This window comes from Malaclemys terrapin, chromosome 2, assembly GCF_027887155.1.
Source record: "Malaclemys terrapin pileata isolate rMalTer1 chromosome 2, rMalTer1.hap1, whole genome shotgun sequence".
NCBI classification, from domain to species: Eukaryota; Metazoa; Chordata; order Testudines; family Emydidae; genus Malaclemys; species Malaclemys terrapin.
In genome coordinates this window covers 86,496,203-86,515,349 of record NC_071506.1, presented here as the reverse complement: position 1 = coordinate 86,515,349, position 19,147 = coordinate 86,496,203, and the positions used below count along the sequence as shown (strand labels likewise).

Below are 19,147 nucleotides of genomic sequence, written 5' to 3'. Positions count from 1 at the left end.
GATGTCTTAGCTGCACTAATTTCAAGTTAAAAAAAAAAAAAGAAAACTGATGTTACTCATTCGTGCTAAATAAATGTACAAAACTGTTTCACAACCCAACTTTCCGCCCAGAATTATAGGTTTCTTTAATACACATTTTAAAATATATGATGGATTTTGTTATGGATGGGTGAGGAAAAAACACAGACCAATGATGTTGAAGGGCAAACCTAAAATTGCAATTAAAAACAAAAAAAGGGCATGCATCAGTAGGAGTTATTTTCTGGAGCTGCACCGTGGATGTAAAAACCTAGAATGTCTAGGACACGCAGTTTTCCCCCTTTCCTAGGGTTTTCAATATAGGCTGAAGACTCTTCTGTGCTTTTAAAAGGGGCCGTCCCCTGCTTTTTAGACTGATCAACCGCTGTCACTGCACAATCGCACTTAAACGTAGTGCTAATTTTTAGAGTTAATAATGAAGCTTCAGCTTTGATGACGGGACAAACTGATGGGAGAGAAGGAAGAAGAGCGATCGGAGGGGGCGGGGGGGAGCGCGCTGCTGGGAAGCTGCTATTGCCCGTCTATCCGTTGTTTTCTGGAGGTAGGGGGCGGCTCTCAGACCTGCCTGGTGGAAACCAAAAGTTCTCTTTCTCCCAAATTTTCAGCGACTGCTCGGCTCTCCATTCCAACTCCAACCCACTCCACAAGCAAGCCCTGCCCGCCTCCCTCCCGGCCCCAGCCCAGCCGGCTGCCAGCATTCCGCTAAGCGCAGCGTGCTGCACCCTTGCTTGTCACCTTGTAGCACTCGTGCCCGGCCAGGATGTGCCCAGGAAGAGACACAGCCCGTTTGCACTCTGCTCACCCCCCTCCGCCTCCAAGTAAGTCCGGGCCGCAGGAAACTTGGAGAGACTCCAAGGAAAAGAAGATCCCCCAGTAATAAAATAATGTAAACCCTCCCCCCGCGTGCCCGCGACTCTGCTCCCCTAGGTGCGGTGCGCCGCGGGGGCTCCGTCCCGCTTGACTCCAAACAACTCAGCGCCTTCCCCTCTCTGTTCTCCACCGGGGCACGAAGCGGCCGGTCTAACGGGACCGGTCGGCGCTGAGCTCCCCTCCTCCACCTCTCTTGGTTCCCGGGGCTGGGCTCGCGTCCACCACCGCTCCTAGGCTCACACCCCGCGGGCAAACCAGCTCCCCACCGCAGCCTCCCAGCCAGCGGGACGCTGAGGGGGAGGGGGTCGCAAGGGGAGGCTCCTCTTACCTGTGAAGGGCTCCGCTCCAGCTGCCAGCAAAAGTCCAGCCCAAGTCAGCAGGCAAGTTCCAACTTTCCCCATGTCTCCCCCGCTCCGCGCGCGGCTCCGCGAGGTGCAAAGCCGCTGGGCGCTCGCAGGCGCCCCACTCCCACCCATCCGGCTCCCGGGGGCAGGCTGGAGTCGGGCGGGGTGCGGCGGCGGGGAGGGGCTGGCTCTGGGGCGCTGTTTTCCTGTTTCGGGGGAAGGGGGGCTTGCAGAGCCGCCTCCCAGTCCTGCCGCTGCCCTCGCCTAGGAGTCCCGTCCCCGCCTCCTCCAGCCCGCCGCTCTCTGTCCTGTTGCGCAGCCCCAGCCTCGGCGCCCAGCGCTTCGCTCGCCTCCCTCTCTGCCTCGCGGTGCCCCCGGCAGGCGGGCTAAAGACAGCGCCGAAGTCACGCCCAGCCGCCAGCACCGCCGCCGTCGCCGCCTGGCCCCCGCTAGAGGGCGAGTGCCGCCCGGGCTGCAGCTCCGGGGCTGGGCGGCGAGCTGAGCGGCTGCAGGGGGGAGAGGAAAACGCGGGGGAGGGGTTCCCCCTTCCCCAAAGCCGGGTTGGGTGCTGTGCGCCTGGGTGCCCGGCAGGAAGGCTTGAAAAGTTCTCCTCAGCTGGGGGATTGGGAAGCCGCGGTTCAGCACGGCCCCAAACCCTCGTTAACTCGCTCCTCGGCTGCCACTCGCCAGGGCAGCCGCGGCCCCGTCCAGGGAAAAGTGCGGAGAGGTTCGTTCCTCTTAACGCCCCAGCGGAAGACAGATGCGAATGATTAATACAGCGTAACACACCACGAGCCGGGGACACATCCCACACAGTAGTTAATCCGCACTCCCTTGCTGTGCTGCGCAGTTTCTTTGAAGCTTTGGCCCTTTGACAGCTGAGCCAGTCTCCACCTTCCCCACATGCACTGGCCCGGTGTTATTCCGAGGCACCAAAAGCCCGGGGGGGAAGCGACAACAACTAGTGGTTTTTTTTAAAAACGGAGATCCTGGCACAGGAAAAAGTGGTTCCAGGCCACTCATTTTTATGTAAAAACAGGAAAACTGCAAATGTGAATGCCAGCAAAGAGTCCTTCTCAAAAAGAAATTAAAACGTCTTAAATATGTTTTCATGTACTAAAATGCCAGGCTGTACACATTTTTTTTAAATGTAGGCTGCTGCTAAAACTCTAATCCTACCACCATTTCTGCTGCTGCTTTACTTTAGTGGGTAGTATTATTAATATTTAAATGACCATCACACCTAGGAACCCTAGTCATGGACCAGCATCATGAGCGATGCTTTACAAAACACAGCACAAAAAGACCTTTTTTGCCCCTAGGAGCTAAGTTTCATAGAAGTGGGCTGTAGTCCACGAAAGCTTATGCTCTAATAAATTTGTTAGTCTCTAAGGTGCCACAAGTACTCCTGTTCTTCTATTAACTTCAATGTGACTACGGATGAGAGTAAAATTAAGCATGTGCTTGCTTAAGTGTTTGCAAGATTGGGTACTATTAAAAGTGAAATAATTTTTAAAATTCAATTTACCAGTCAGTATTCATTCTCTATTTCTTGCATATCTCTCAGCTTTGACAATGAAAATCTGGTTATTTTGTTTATAGTCAGTTTCACTTTCCTTGATGTATTATTTAGGTTTCAAACATTGCACAGGAGATGTTTGATTAAATACAAATGTTTTTAATTTTTTTTTATTGTGGAAACATGTTTATTGGTCCTAGTTTTTATAGAAGCTTTATTTTTATACAAAATTTAAATGTGCCAAATTTAAATTCACACAGATTCTTTAAGGTTCCATGGTTAAGCATTAAAAAGTAAAAAAATGCCACAAAGGTTTAGCCAGCAAACATATATGTATAATTTTACTCACACTTAGACTTGATTTCACTGTCACTTACATGCAAATTAGCAGGGTTGGCCCTGGTTGCAGATGAAGCCTTAATTCTGTCCCCTTGTGTATTGCAGGTTACAATATATTTTAGTTACATGTTCATGTAATATTGACTATATTATACAGTTTTGTCTACAAGTTTGTGTAGTTGTGCTACCTTGCATTTTTCCCATTTTCTTATACATAGACTAATTTAATTGTCGCAATTAATGGCTCAGTATATCGTTATTGAAAAATTCCTTGTCCAATACATTCCCTAGGTAGCATTTAAGATTTTAGGAGAAGAGGCAGTTAACTGAAAAACTGTCACAAGGCAGCAGAATAACATTAATTGTATCAAGTTCCTGGCATGTGAGTGTTTAACTGAATTCTGAGTGTTTTCTTCACTTATTTGTATGGAATTTCCTAGCTTTTAAAAAATAAGACAGTTCATTCCTGAAAACTTTGATGTTTGGCTGGTTCTGAGCAAATTGGCAATAGCACATGTAGCTTCTATAATTTGGACTGTTTGTCTAGACGCCACTGTTCTTCTCACCCACCTGTCCTACTTAGTTTAGGAGTTGTGCAAAAAAGATCCTGTCTGTTCTGAGCTCCAAAAGCTAAACAGCTCTAATATAATAAACCCCAAAGGAAAGGCTTCTTTTGAAAATGTTGGCCTTGTTTCCATATGTATTTTGATTTGTGTATATAGCTATTGAAAACAACAAGACATTTCTACGCAAAGAAGTTCTTTAAGTTAAAGTTAAATTCACTCAAGATGCATTTGCTATCAACCAAATCACTAAAATCCAGGAAATCACCTGTTAATCCAATCTCTCATCTACACTGACCTAAACTTGCATTCATCACCACTCTAATTTCATAATACTCAAGCACACTTATATGCCTCCTTTCTACAGCAAACTCCCTGTCTGGGTGGATAAAAATTGACTTTGATATATAAAAAAATCTTTTAAATTTAAACTGGACTTTTAAAATTTCATTTAAGTACATTGTGTTTTTTTAAATTAAATTGGAAACTGTGACAACCTATGCTAAGGGTAAAACTTACTAACATTTATTAAAAATCATTTAAATAAATAAAAACAATAATATGCTGCATCAATGAGTCCCCCTCAAATTGTAACGAGTTAAAGGGTGCTGTTTTTACATACAGTTACATACAGAATGAGAGAGAAACCTTATCTTTTGAAGTCTACTCAACCTTTATAAATGTCACAATGTCATATACTGCATTAATTATATTATTCTCAGTCTATACAGTGGAGCAAATGCTGGTGTTTACATTTTTTTCCAAATGTAGTTACTTTCATTTTCTGTTGTGCAGAAAAGATTTTGTCTTAATTATTTTGGGGTTGAGTTTAGCTAACAGGTGAAGATCAAATTACTCACTCATTTAGACTAGTTCGAACTCAAGAAACCAATGAGGAAACAAGCATGGAAGTTTGTTTTTCTCTTCCAAGCACCAAATTAAAACCAGGTGGGAAAATATGAGATCTACTAATTCTGAAGGACATGGGGCCAGATTTTCAAAGGTATTTAGGCAACTAAAAACGCAGATAGGTGGTTAGTGGGATTTTCAAAAGCCCTGTAACAGTCTAGGCACATAACTCCCATTGATTTCAATGTGAGTTAGATAGTTAAGCAGGTTAGGGCCTAGTCATATTTTCAGAATTGCCAATCTTCATCTTTAGGCACCAAAATATCTTTGAAAATCTGGCCCATGTTGACCAGAAATAATGTGTTATTTCACTAACTGCAGTTAATATTTCATTTGTTTAATATATCAGTTAATTTTAAATGAAAAATAGGTTTTAATAAGAGAAAAAATATGTATCCAGGACATTTAAGATTATTTTATTGGTTAAATAAAACCATTGGTAATACATTTTGTACATTTTTAATTTTCATTCCAGTTTTCATCCAAATGCAACTTGATACCAATCATGATTTTTTAAAAAAGCATCTAGTAAATAAGAAATGTACCATTCATCATTTTCTAACATAAAAATGTAAAAACTAAAAAACTGAATAAATTTATGTTAAGCTATATAATTGCTTGAATAAATATGTATAGATACAGCCTATCCTTCTGGTTTGCAAAAAAGAAGTATCAAATTTGGTGTAAATGCTATATTTGGTTGCAAACCAGCATGTTCTAATGGTTATACCACCAAAAAGACTAAATTGTCTTTTGGAAAATAACTTAAAAGTACAAATGCAAAACAAGATTCAAATCAGTTATTTACATCAAGGTTTTCTGCTTGCATGATTAAAATCAATTATTTAAATCAATCCACCCTGCTCCCTTTCAGTTCCAATACATGACCAACCAAAATCAAACTCAGATACACCATCTTAACTCTGACCTCACCCTAGTCATATGCAAATTACACACAATTAACCTAACTGCACATAAAAACATAGTGATGTAAGAGTGGAACGGATCTTGACAGGTAATCTAATCCACTTCCCTGCACTAAGGCAGGGCTAAGTATTATCTAAACCATACCTGACAGGTGTTTGTTTAACCTGTTCTTAAAAACTTCCAGTGACTGAGATTCCACAACCTCCCTAGATAGATTGCTCTAGTGCTTAACTACCCTTACACTTAGGAAGTTTATCCTAATATCTAACCTAAATTTCCCTTGTTGCAATTTAAGCCTGTTACTTCTTGTCCTGAACTCAGTGGTTAAGGAGAACAATTTATCACCCTCCTCTTTATAACAACTTTTTACATACTTGAAGATTGTTATGTTCCCCTCAGTCTTCACTTCTCCAGACTAAACACATCCATTATTTCAATCTTTCCTTGTAGATTATGTTTTCTAGATCTGAAATCATTTTTGTTGCTCCCCTCTGGACTTTCTCCAATTTCTCCATATCTTTTCCGAAGTGTGGTGCCCAGAACTGGACACAATACTCTAGTTGAGGCCTTATCAGTGCTGAGTAGAGTGGAAGAATTACACCTCATGTCTTGTGTGATGCTATATGGAATATGGATGACCATTTATATTATTAATACCAGTATGATAAAATTGCAGTAAATCGTGCTAGGTATGCCATATAAGGTGTCAGTGAAATGTTATGATTTGCAAGTATGATAATCTTGTTTATATGTTTGTATTAGCTTTTGTATTGTGAGTTATAGATATGTATAATATATCTGTATTTCAAAACTTGTGCTGGGTGACACCCCCACACAGATTGGCATCAACACTGCCTAGCCTGTTTGATGCCCTATGAAGGGTCATCAGCTGTACAATGAACCTCTTGAAAAGAGCCAGGGGATACACCTTATGAATCAGCAAGATATGTAGGGACATGCCTATGGACAGAACTCTAAGGAAGTACAAGCCACATGGCAACGGATATAAAAAGGAAGCTGCATCTTCTCCATTTTGTCTTCATTCCTGCTTCTGGAGTAACTTTTGTTCAAATGAAGCAATGAACAAAGGGACTGAATGACCCATCCAAGCTTTGGATTTGTTCCAGAGGGACTTTCAAGCCTGTGAACTCACCAATACTGCTAAGAACCTGATATATGGACTTCGAAGTCTCTGTATGTATCTGACTGCTTTACCATTTAACAATTCTCGTTCTTTCTTTATAATAAACCTTTCGTTTGAGACATTAAAGGATTGGCTGGCAGCACGGTATTTTGGGTAACATCCAAACTAATATTGACCTGGTAACGTGGCTGACACTTTGGGGTCAGAAGAATATTTTGTATATGTGAGCAGAGTTTTTAAATAACTTCTCACTGTACCGGACCTGTGTGCTGATTTGCAGCCAGAGAACTGGAATGCAATAAAGGGGGCTGTGAGATTTCTTTTTTCAGCTTCTTGATAACCAGTGTGAGGGATCTGAAGCACAGTTTGTGACTGGTTGGTGAGTTTAACTTCAGTGTTAGCCACCAGTTTGGGGAATATCTGCTCTCCTTTTTGCAGCCTGCCCTGACCTTGGCATTTTCAGTGAGGGTTGCTCCAGGCATACCAGGTCACATCTTGCTTGCAATACCCCTGCTAATATATCTCAAAATGATGTTCACTTTTTTTTTGCAACGGTATTACATTGTTGACTCATTTAGTTTGTGATCCATTATAACCCCCAGATTTTTTTCTGCCGTACTCCTTCCTATGCAGTCATTTCCTATTTTGTATTCGTGCAATTGATTATTCCTTCCTAAGTGAAGTACTTTATATTTGTCCTTATTGAATTTCATCTAATTTATTTCAAACCATTTCTTATATGTCTATAGGTAATTTCTCTCAGTCTAGCTGAGGTCTGAAATAGTTATGGACTTCAGTGCTGGGACCAGTACTGTTCAACATATTCATAAATTATCTGGAAAAAGGAGTAAACAGTGAGGTGGCAAAATTAGCAGATGATACAAAACTACTCAAGATAGTTAAGTCGAAAGCAGACTGCAAAGAGTTACAAAGGGATCTCACAAAACTGGGTGACAGGGCAACAAAGTGGCAGATGAAATTCAATGTTGATAAATCCAAAGCATTGCACATTGTAAAACATAATCCGAAATATAAAATGATGGGATCTAAATTAGCTGTTAGCACTCGAGAAAGAGATCCTGGAGCCATTGTGGACAGTTCTCTGAAAACATCCACTCAATGTGCAGCCGCAGTCAAAAAAGCTAACAATATTGGGAAAGGGGTAGTTGTTAAGACAGAAAATATCATATTGCCTCTATATAAACCCATGGAATGCCCACATATTGAATACTGCATGCAGATGTGGTCACCCGATCTCAAAAAAGATATATTGGAATTGGAAAAGGTACAGACAAGGGCAACAAAAATTATTAGCGGAATAGAACAGCTTCCATATGAGGAAAGATTAATAAGACTGGGACTTTACAGGTTGGAAAAGAGATGACTAACGAGAGATATGATAGAGGTCTATGAAATCATCACTGGTGTGGAGAAAGTAAATAAGGAAGTAGGGTGACCAGACAGCAAGTGTGAAAAATCGGGACAGAGGGTGGGGGGGTAATAGGAGCCTATATAAGAAAAAGCCCCAAATATCAGGACTGTCCCTATAAAATTGGGAAATCTGGTCACCCTATAAGGAAGTGTTATTTACTCCTTCTCATAACACAAGGACTGGAGTCACCAAATGAAATTAATAAGTAGCAGGTTTAAAAACGAACAGAAGGAAGGATTTCTTTACACAATACCGAGTCAACCTGTGGAACTCTTTGGCTGAGGATGTGAAGGTGAAGACTATAACAGAGTTCAAAAAAAGAACTAGATAAGTTAATGGAGGATAGGTCCATCAATGGCTATTAGCCAGAATGGGCAGGGATGGTGTCCCTAACCTCTGTTTCCTGAAGCTGGGAATGGGCTTGATGATTACCTGTTCTGTTCATTCCCTCTGAAGCACCTAGCATTGGCCACTGTCAGAAGACAGAATACTGGGTTAGATGAACCATTGGTCTGATGCAGTATGGCCGTTCTTATGAAATGTGTTTGATAATGTAATGCTTGGGGTTGGGTTAAAGCGCCTTGAAGATGGTGAGAATAACTGACACCCTTGTTTCAGGATAAATGTAAGAAACAAGCTCTTTTATGGAATAGATTTTTGAAACAGTTTTCTGTTCCACAAACAGGAAAAGTTAGATACAAACATAAAATACTCTTGCTGGAAGGTTGTAATGTAACACGGCTTTACTTCTTACAATTCAGAATGATATCACATAGGCACCTAAAACACACACACACACACACACACACACACACACACACAAAGCAGGATGCTCCCTAAGACAGTGAGGTACAGTTCATCCCTACTTATTCTAGGCCAGTGGTGGGCAAACTGAGGCCCACGGGCTACAGTTTTCCCACCACTGCTCTAGGCTGTCTGTGTAAAGACTGATTCTGCTACTAGAATTAGGCTCAGATTGCACACTTCCCTACAGACCCCAATAGACTACAAGCAGGAGCAAGAAATCCCCTGAAATTTAATGTGACAGTTCGTAATTTATTTTAAAACAGATTTCAATACAGCATATATAGGAGTTGCTGCCCAAAAAACACAGGCCAAGCAGGTTACTGACTATTGATTGTTGAAAGGGTCTGCATGAGTGTGGAGTAGATGCAGATAGACAGAGAAGGCAGCAAGCAGGTCCATCTCCAGGCACTAGCTGAGCAAGCTGGTGCTTGGGGCGGCAGATTGTTTGAGGCGGCATTCTGCCCAATCCTAGAGCGGCACGGCTGCTTTTTTTTTTTTGTTCCGCTCCAGCCGCCCTGTAGGGGGTGGCAGCACAGAGAACCAGAGCGCCCTGCAGGGCAGTCCTCTTCCTTCCCTCCCCACCGACTGGGCCGGCTCTGCCGTTCTGGCCACCCCGTTTTTTTGTTTGTTTGTTTGTTTTTTGCTTGGGGAGGCCAAAAAGCCAAAGCTGGCCCTGGCAGCAAGGAAATGCCAGATATGGCCACAGAAGCATTGGTAGTGTGATCATGAGCAAAAGCTAATAGAGAAAGCTACTGGCTAAAAGGGGGCTTGGAACAGTCAGCAAAGAAAATGTCTCCTGCTTTTTGAATCCTAATATGTTCAGGGAAACAGGACTTGTACATTTTTTGTAAATAAACACGATTGCATCAAAGAAATACCTGATTTCATCATCAGTTGCTACCCCTAACAGAAACAACCCACAAAACCCTGAATTTTAGCTAACTGCTTGAGTCAACTCAAAAGGGGTAACAGTAATATGTTGCTTGGATGGTAAGGAATGCAAGATGAGATTAAGGAGAATGGGAATGTTGACTTAACTGTTGATTTCCTAGATTCTAATTATGTTGACAGGAAATGCAGCTGAGCAATCCTAAATGCAAGTTTTTTGTTTTATTTTTAAATGTAGGAATATATAGATTCATAGATTCATAGACTCTAGGACTGGAAGGGACCTTGAGAGGTCATCGAGTCCAGTCCCCTGCCCTCGTAAGAGAGAACTTAAAGAAAAATAAAGATTTTTCTTTTTAAAGGGTTAGTTTGAAAGAATAGAGGCAAGTTATTAAAGAAAAGAAAGATTTTTGGTTAAGTTTAGTATCAAGAGGTGTTTTTAAAGGTCTAGTTTGGCATGTTATTAAAGAATAAAAATTTTGAGATAAATTTAAAAGATAAAACAAATACACATGAAAGTTATATTAAATCTTGTAAAGGAATAAACACTTTAAAACACAAGCCTGTATGAAGACATATGCCTTCATTTAGCACTTTTACACATGCGTTTCAATAAAAAATTAGCACGCAGAAACCATCCCAGGGTTAAGAGCATGGACAAACTCTTTATAAACATAATTTATAGTGATAAAAAAGTTTCCCCCCTATGTTTTAGACTAACATTGGTCATTTTTTAATGAGGACAATTTGAAGCAGCATTCTTTTGCAGCAAAGCCACTGTTAGCAAAAACAGCATCTGTGAGGCAGAGATAACATTTACCTCCCAGCCCTGTCTTGCCCCCATTCCAATCCCTTCCCCAAAGTCCCCGCCCCAACTCCGCCCTCTCCTTGTGCCTATTCCGACTCCTTCCCCAAATCCCCACCCCGGCCTCGCCTCTTCCCCGCCTCCTCCCCTTAGTGTGCCATGTTCCTGCTCCTCCCTCTCCCTGCTGGAGCTTGCTACGCTGTTTGGCAGCGGCCAGGCGGGAAGCACTGGGAGGTAGGTGGAGAAGTGGGGACACAGTGCACTCGGGGGCGGGGAGGTGGAGGAGGAGATGGGGCGGGGTGGGAGGGGAGCTTGGCTGCCACTGGGTGCAAAGCACCCACTAATTTTTCCCTGTGGGTGCTCCAGCCCCGGAACACCCACGTAGTCGGCGCCTATGAATGGAGGGATGTTTCTTCAGATAGGCTTGTCTTTGAAAGTGGTCTTCTTTTCTAATCCAGTAATTTAAAAAGGCTGCTTCAAATTGTCCTCACTAAAAAATAACCAATGTTAGCAAAAGCATAGGTGAAAAAATTTTATTACTATAAATTACTTTGATAAACTGGTTGTCTGTGGTTTTAACCCTGGGGTGTTTCTGCATGCTCATTTTTTATTAAAACAGCTATAATAAAAGGCTGTTTCTTCAAATAGGCTTGTCTTTTCAAGTGATTATAAAAATAGAGCTTTATTCCTTTACAAAACTTAATATAACTTTTACGTGCTTTTGTTCAAAAGTTTAAAAAGAAAAACTTCTTATCTCTACATTCTGGACATCTAACAGCATTCTTTATCTCTAACTCACGGGCTAACAACGCTGCTTTGGCTGCAGCTTCAAATTGTCCTCACCAAAAGCATAGGGAAAAACTTTTTAAAACTGTTTGCTACTAAGGGTTTATGGTTTTAACCTTTATTAAAGCACCTGTGTAAAAGTGCTACATGGCAGGAAAGATGCTTGGGGTCTTTTTTTTTTTTTTTTTTTTAGATAAGAATAAGGCAGTTAAAGGGGACGGGGCGAGTGAGAGGAGGGGAGGGGAGGGGGATGGCTCTTGTTTACAAATCTTGGGACTATAGGATTGGTTCAGGAAAATGTATTCTATGATGCAGTTGTAGAACAGCATCTGATTGGTCTGATCCAAAAGCGGAGATAACTAGGCAGAGGGGTTGTGAGCCTTGGGGGTTCCCTCTTTCCCCAGGAACAGTCACACGGGTAAGATCTCTCTCTCTCTCTGATTCAATCACGTGCTGCCTATCTTTGCCCTTTGCAAAGGGGCTTTCTTTTCCCTTTTCCTGCCATGTTCTCTCTTTTAACTTATTGTTATATGTTTCCCTTTTATTTAACTCTTTTTAAATGCTCTTTTCTTAATTTACCCTTATATTTAATATTTTAAATGCTTTTCTATTAACCTTCCTTTATATTTTTACCATGTGCTTACTAAACAGTCTCTGCTTTATAAAATTTCCTTTTTTGCCATGTGTGTTCTTTTTACCTATCTTTATATTTTTCTCTTTTATTTAATATTTTGAAATGCTCTTTTCTAACCTACCCTTATATTTAATACACCTTTTAAATTTCTCAACATTTTTATTCTTTAATAACATGCCAAACTAGGCCTTTAAAATCATCTCTCCTTACTAAACCTAACCAAAGCTTTCTTTTTTTAAAAAAACCCTCCTTTCCTTTAAGCTCTCTCACTCTATTCTTTCAAACTTTTTCTCTAAACAATCAAGTGTATCAAAGCACAAGCATGCAACATACCCCCTATTCAAACACAGAAATAATACAAATAAAATTAAAAATGGCCGATGGTGCCAAACCTCAACACCAATGGAAACGGGAATGGAGGGTGGGACATAAGTCCAAAATGGGGCATGGAAACCTGTCAAAAATACATGGTGATTAATACTGTCGAGGTATATACTACTTACGGTCCAATTTCTCACAACAGTGCAGGAATAGAAACAGGTGCTTGATACTAACAGGAAGGGGACATTCCCAGGTTTCAGTGTGGGACACATGCTTATACTGTAAATATTTATCTTGAATGTATTTGTCTATACCCAATAACTGCAGTTTTCCTTTAAGGTGCTAAGGATACTCACATACAACTATCCTTTCTGTGCCACTGGCACAAGAATAAATAAACATATCACAAATCCCATAAGACATCAAGGCCATCCCACATGATCATAGTGTGAAGTCACCCTTCCGATAAAGATATGAAGCAGGAACTCTTTGCTGCTCATGTTACAACACAAATAGAAAATTGGAGATTCTTATTCAAATATTGGAGGAAGGCCCAAACATTATGTTGGATCATCCTCCGGCCTTTTTTTGGTCCATGACAATGTTGATCAAGTGGTCAGGAGAGCAAGCTACAGGACTGTCTCCTGATCTTTTAGATCCGTGGCAGATAGCATCACATATACAGCCCTAAATTATTCTGCACACTGTGGGGCAAATAGGAGAGACTTCTTTTCACTATCATATCCCACCTTGTGTGACAATTGCTTTATGGAAGGGCAGTAATTGGTTGATTCTTAAGATGGTACTACAGTGCAAAATATGAAGGAATGGGAAGGCAGGGGTCTAGAATAGCACTGGTAAACAGAATATTCCCACTTCATTTTTTGCGGTTAGATGTTTAGTAGCAGCTGCATATACGGACATACCTTGATGGAAAAAAGGTCTAAATAGTACAGATTTTCATCCCATGTGTTACCATGATGCAGTGATAAAAATCCTAACCAACCCCAGATTAAGATTAGAGCTGGGCAAAATTTTTGGCCAAATCTTTTTTCATTGAAAAATGTAGATTAAGCAACATCATAATGTTTCACAAATTCATGTCAGTTTTGCTTAATTGTTTTAGTCTATGAAAAAGGCCTTAAAAACTGAAAAAATAAAAATAGTTTTGACATTTTTTAAATGGAATGTTTTGATGTTTAAATATTTCTTTAATTTTATTAAAGAAAATTCAAAAACATTTAAAAACAAAGAAACCTTTTGTTCAAACATTTTTGCTATTTTCTTCAGAATTGCCAATAAACTGAAAAATCTGTTATTCACCCAGCTCATTTAAAATAAAATCCCAGTTATCCTAGAGGAATTGTACTCAAATTACATACATCCAGAGATGCAGTGAATATGACTTCATATTTGTGAAGTGTTTTGATGATGAAGATGATGATTCAAATAAGTGCTCAGTATTTTGAATAAGCCTACTACTAGTAGTAGTATCAAATATAGTGAAGTCTCTCTTTTTTGAAGGATTCTTAAAAATCTTCTTCATCCTCAGGCCCTGTCTTTTTTCCTATATGTGGAATGCTAGACTGAACACTTTTTGGAGTCCAAGGTCCCTCCTCACTCATCTAAAAGAATCACTGCAGAGTGATGCAAGATGTTCCATCACCCACAAAGGCTGATCATATTTCCTGCTTATTGCTACCAGGGCCTGCTGGCATTGGAATTGTTCCAAAGTCTCTCACTTCGCTGTGCAATGCTCAAACCACAGCAAGCTTTGCCAAATCTATTGAAATATTGTCATGTGCAACATGACTGGATGCCTTCTTGGTACTGATGATGATTTGTGCAAGCAAAATGAAAGACATAATTGTACCAAAGAGTCCTTTTCCTATTCACTCCCTCTTGATGGTATGTGAGGGGTGGGGATGATAGGAACAAATCGGGGTTTAATTGTTTGTTTTTAATGAAAAACCAACCCCCTAAGAATGTTTTAGAAAAATCCTACTCGTCATTTCTTTACTTATTCTTAAACTATGTCTGGATCTTGAAGTGAAAAATAGAGGTCCCTTTAAGAAAAATCTCCAAAAGGAAAAGGAGAAACAACCTTTAACTTTGACTCATTGGGAACCTAGGAGTTCCTTGTTACCAATATGTAGTTTTCTGGGGGAGAGGAGACAAATTAGTTGAGAGAAGAGCTGAAATATTCAGAGGAGATCAACATCTTACAGTCTGAGACCTAAGACAGGGCCCAGATGCAGGAGTGGGTCAGTGAGCAGCAGGTGGTACAGAGCACTGTTTGCTGCTGGCTTATGACAGAGAGGAAATGCACCATGGAACAACTCATCATCTCAGGGGTTGTCATGATGTGACTTAAGAGATCATGGGTGAGGTTGAGTGAGGTGTGACCAGACACCAGTTGGTAGTTTCATGACTAACTCAGCTAGAGAGCAAACTTTTGGTTGATCCAGGTCTAGTGTAGCCTCAATCAACCCCTGTATATATTCCCATGAATGAAGATGGAAGAAATTTACCTTGCACCAGATCCTGCTTGAATATGTTTTAGGGAAGCTGCATCCACTGCCAACTCAAATCCTTTCTCTCATTTTGATGTCCTACATTTAAGGCAGGACCTTTCGCCTCTTTAGCTGTCTACAAAAGTTGAACAGGTTTGTGGGTTTTTACTTTTTATTTAAAACTACTTTATCATGACACAGACTGAGAGTCCAATCTTGGTCTATTGTCCTTTACATTCTCAAAAATATCACAGAACCATAGTCTGATATTCTGTCTGGCTTCCCAAGCACAGGCATTGCCCATCTTCTGCCCATACAAAATAGAGGCCCTAATGTCATAACCTTGCCTATTGATAAGATCATGTCACTCACCTATTTCCATCTCCTCCTCAGGTCTCCATCCACAACAAATGTAAATTCTTTTCACCACATTCAAAGCTCTACATTGTTCTGACCGTTTCTACTTAGTTGAGCTTTGGTTTGCCACCGTCACTGCTTAACAATGTTTCTACTTCCAATTATCTCATCCAATAAGACTGAAAAGAATACAATTTTGTGAAATTAGCTCTATAAGACAAACAGACTTCTCAAAATTCCAGCACAGAATCATTATTTTGGAACGGAGTCACTTTTATTCCAGAACAGAGTGTTCACACAGGGAGTTGTACTGGTATAGCTATATTAGCATAATTATTCTGCAATAGCTACAGTAGTCTATATCTCCATGAAGAAAATCCCCATATCTAAGGGTGAGTTCTCTGCAGCTTTATAATGGCTGGAACACTTCCCTTAATTGGTAACACCCAGAGTTGCGGCAAGAAAACTGCCTTCCCAAATGTCTTTGTGTTCCTGCTACACAGTGATGTTACCTTTGCAGTGGTTTCCATCACTTTCAGACTCTTTCCGTTCACAGACAGGAGAAAAAAATGTCTATGTCTGAGGTTCATTCTATTTAAGATGTATAACAGCAGTAGCTAGCTAAGCAGCCACGTTTAGTCTAATTAGTTAGCACTCAGCTAATGGACTTGTCTAGGGTTTGTCTACTTCTAAAGATTTTTTTCTATGGCTTTAAACTAGCATTGTATATCAGCTTATGTACCCTGGCATAAGATGGTGTTTCCCTTCCACCTCCCCCCCCCCCCCAAAAAAAAGTACAGCTTGCAGGTTAATTAGAATTCTAAGAAACACAAGAAGTAAAATATGCAGCTACTTTGTTTCTCTTCCTAACTCTCGCTCTCTTTTGTTTAAAAAAGTTGACTCTGTGGCAAATAGAATGAAAGTTACTTCAATTTTTTCATGATTAACACTTCTCCAGAGATGTTACATTCATGTAGTCAACACCACCGTTAGACCTGTTTCTACAGCTGGTTTGATGCAATCATTTCATAGGATGTATGACATGTAATTAAATGGGGTCCTATGGGAATTTGAAGTAGGTGGGTTTTTTTGTTTTGTTTCTCGCTGTTATATTTGTTTCTCGCTGGGGGGAGGGATAGCTCAGTGGTTTGAGCATTGGCCTGCTAAACCCAGGGTTGTGAGTTCAATCCTTGAGGGGGCCATTTGGAGATCTGGGGCAAAAATCTTTCTGGGGATTGGTCCTGCTTTGAGCAGGGGGTTGGACTAGATGACCTCCTGAGGTCCCTTCCAACCCTGATATTCTATGATTCTATGATTTGAACAGTAAAGGAAGTGCACTTTATATCTTGTTCCTATCTTTCATGAAAACATTGATTTTTCCATGAGTACTACTTTAACAGCAATTCATACTGTTGCAAAGCACTGTGCCACCATCTAATCTAAAACAACTCAGAGCAAGCAGACACATCAGTGATGCAAAGCCCATGAAAGAGGCAATGCAGGAAGCACAGGTGTCACTACAACCCTTAATCCTACCACCTGCACTGACTTTATATTTTATTTTAAAAGGTTTATGAAGTTGAGAGGGGATAAATTTAGAGGTTAAAGATGTAAACCCTGTGGTTTTCTCAAATTATGCCATTTGTGTCAGGTGCGGTTTTGTCGAAAAGAAAAGATCATTGCATTTGGAAGTACTTCGTTTTTTGGAAGCAAAATGGTAATAGTGAAGGATGGGTAAAGCTCTTCGGAACTGAATTGTCTGAATGTAAAATCAATCATCATCATATATGCCATTTTGTCTTCCTTTTCTATATTATTGCTTTTTTAGGGTAGGAAGGGAAAATCCTTCCATAATACTTTTGATTGAAGCACTGCCTGGTGTTCACTTGTGCGGGAGGATGAAGAGGTATGAAAGTTAAATGTGCTTCATGCAGTCATTTTTTCCTCTTGATTGCTTTAGTACCAACAGCAGATGTCCAATGAAGGGACACAAATATTTCCCTATAGGAAGTCATTCCACTGACAATAATGGGAGCTTATTTAAATAGTATGGCTCTGAGTAAGCAAGGAGGTGTTACACAGGAGAAGACAAGAACCGAAATGTGCTCAGTATTTGCATGCAGTGAAAATTTTTAACAAGTTATAAATAACAAAACTAGTAGGAATTCAGTTGTTCACTGATTTGTCAAAGCCATTTGGAACGATAACTTGCAATTTGTTGTGGTCATGAATGCTATTAACTCTCCTGCTGCATTCACTATCGTACTAACAATACTAAAAAAACCCTATTCTTTAATAATTGATTTTATAATAACTGTTCAATTATTTTATTAAGTATAAACTAAGAGTTATGATACATACAAATTTATGCCCTAAAACTCATAATGCTAGTATAGATTCCTCTCAGTCTGAAATAACGACTCCAGTGAAACAAGAGTGATTACTAAATAAAATACCAAACACCAATAAAATACAAAATAAAAGCCAGGAAGGCTTTGCAGATGTGCAAATCATTAAATATTACTTTGCTTTTCAAACTTGGGGCTAATCCTGCAGCCATTTATTGGCAGAACTCCCATTGAAGTCAATGGAAATTCTGTGCACAGGAAGGCTACAGAGTGGTAGATCTTTTGATTTCCTCTTGATAAGCAAGTATAACTCACATCAGCATTAATGAGAGTTACACATGTGTCAGAACCAGCATAAAGAAAATCTATTAAGATACATTCAACCTTTGCAAACTAGAATCAAAGGGCCAAATTCTGCCATCATTTACAGGACTCAGAGAGATGAACCTCAGTGGAAACTGAAACAATTCTGTTTTCTCCTTAACGGTATGTTCAGCAGAGTTGAGGGTTACTGTGGAAAATTATTGCCTCATGTTCAAAACTGACCAACTATTGTCTGAAGCCATAAGCTAAGGGTGTGTTATTTCCAGAGAGTGGCAGGTGCTATACCCAAAAAGCAATATGTTGTCACCATAAACTCCAGTCTATTTATAAACTATATATTGTATTACAGAAAAAGAGACACTAAAAGAATGCTACTCAAATTTCAAAATCAAGCTACCTATAAGAAGTCAAGAAACATCTGAATTAAGGTTGCCGGTTTAAAAGTCACTTCCATGACCCCAGAACTATCCCCCTGACAAATTTCAAGGTTCTGCTGCAAGCCATGGAGATACCAGAGCTCTTCAGAATATAGCTGGAAGGATTTTTAAAATTGCAAGTGTTAGGCAACCTATGTTCATGGGTCATAATCAGATCCCAGATAATGTAAGCTAAAAATCTTCATTTCAAAATAGAAGCAAATCTGAACTAGAAGTTCTCTGATCTGAACACCTCAAGAAAAGTCAAATCTGGACCAGAACTCAGCTGCTTCTACTTTTCTCCTTGTTTAGATAAGTTTCCTTAAAGGCTTTAAAAAATGGACACAATATGTGAGGTGAAGAAACTATAAAGAAATTGAGAAGGGAAATCAGACAACTTTCCTTTTTTCATGCTTGCATGTGTAGTTTTCCCCAGTGGGATAAGACCTTGTCTACACTAGGATTTTTCAGACTCATAATTCATAGAGAATGCAGCTTCGCTGGCTGTAGCTCTAATGTAGACATGGCTCTGGCATTTTATCACTGTATTGTCTAACCCTGAAGGCCTGAGCCCATCTGAGTCTTGTCTGCATTAGCCTTTCATCTTGGTTCCTACCTCTCTGCATTTACAAACAGATTATGTCCTTCAAAGTGAGGGGCCCAATGTTTTAAAATGCTTGCTGTAGTAACATGATTAAGCATATACTATGTGGGTATGAAAAGGAAACATCTGATTTGTTTAAATCTGGTCAGATCTGAGTTCAGATTTTGCTTGTGTGTGGTCCTATTAGCAACTTATCAAAAAATACCTGTTAATTATCTATATTGTACACCTCTACCTCGATATAATGCAACCCGATAT

At 40.2% G+C, this 19,147-nt stretch overlaps 1 protein-coding gene across 9 annotated transcripts in view; it reads right to left on the bottom strand.

Moving 5' to 3' along the window:
* Positions 1 to 1,992, bottom strand: part of PTPRM (protein tyrosine phosphatase receptor type M) — a 691,593-nt gene extending 689,601 nt beyond the window's left edge. For 2 of the 9 annotated variants that reach the window (XM_054018883.1, XM_054018887.1), the window contains exon 1: positions 1,238 to 1,990. In XM_054018883.1, the coding sequence (XP_053874858.1) occupies positions 1,238 to 1,385 (148 nt within the window). In that variant the 5' untranslated portion in view covers positions 1,386 to 1,990. Of the gene's footprint in view, positions 1 to 1,237 lie in introns of all 9 variants that reach the window. The other 7 variants (XM_054018885.1, XM_054018888.1, XM_054018880.1 and 4 more) reach the window with 6 other exon arrangements.
* Positions 1,993 to 19,147: the final 17,155 nt, after the last annotated feature.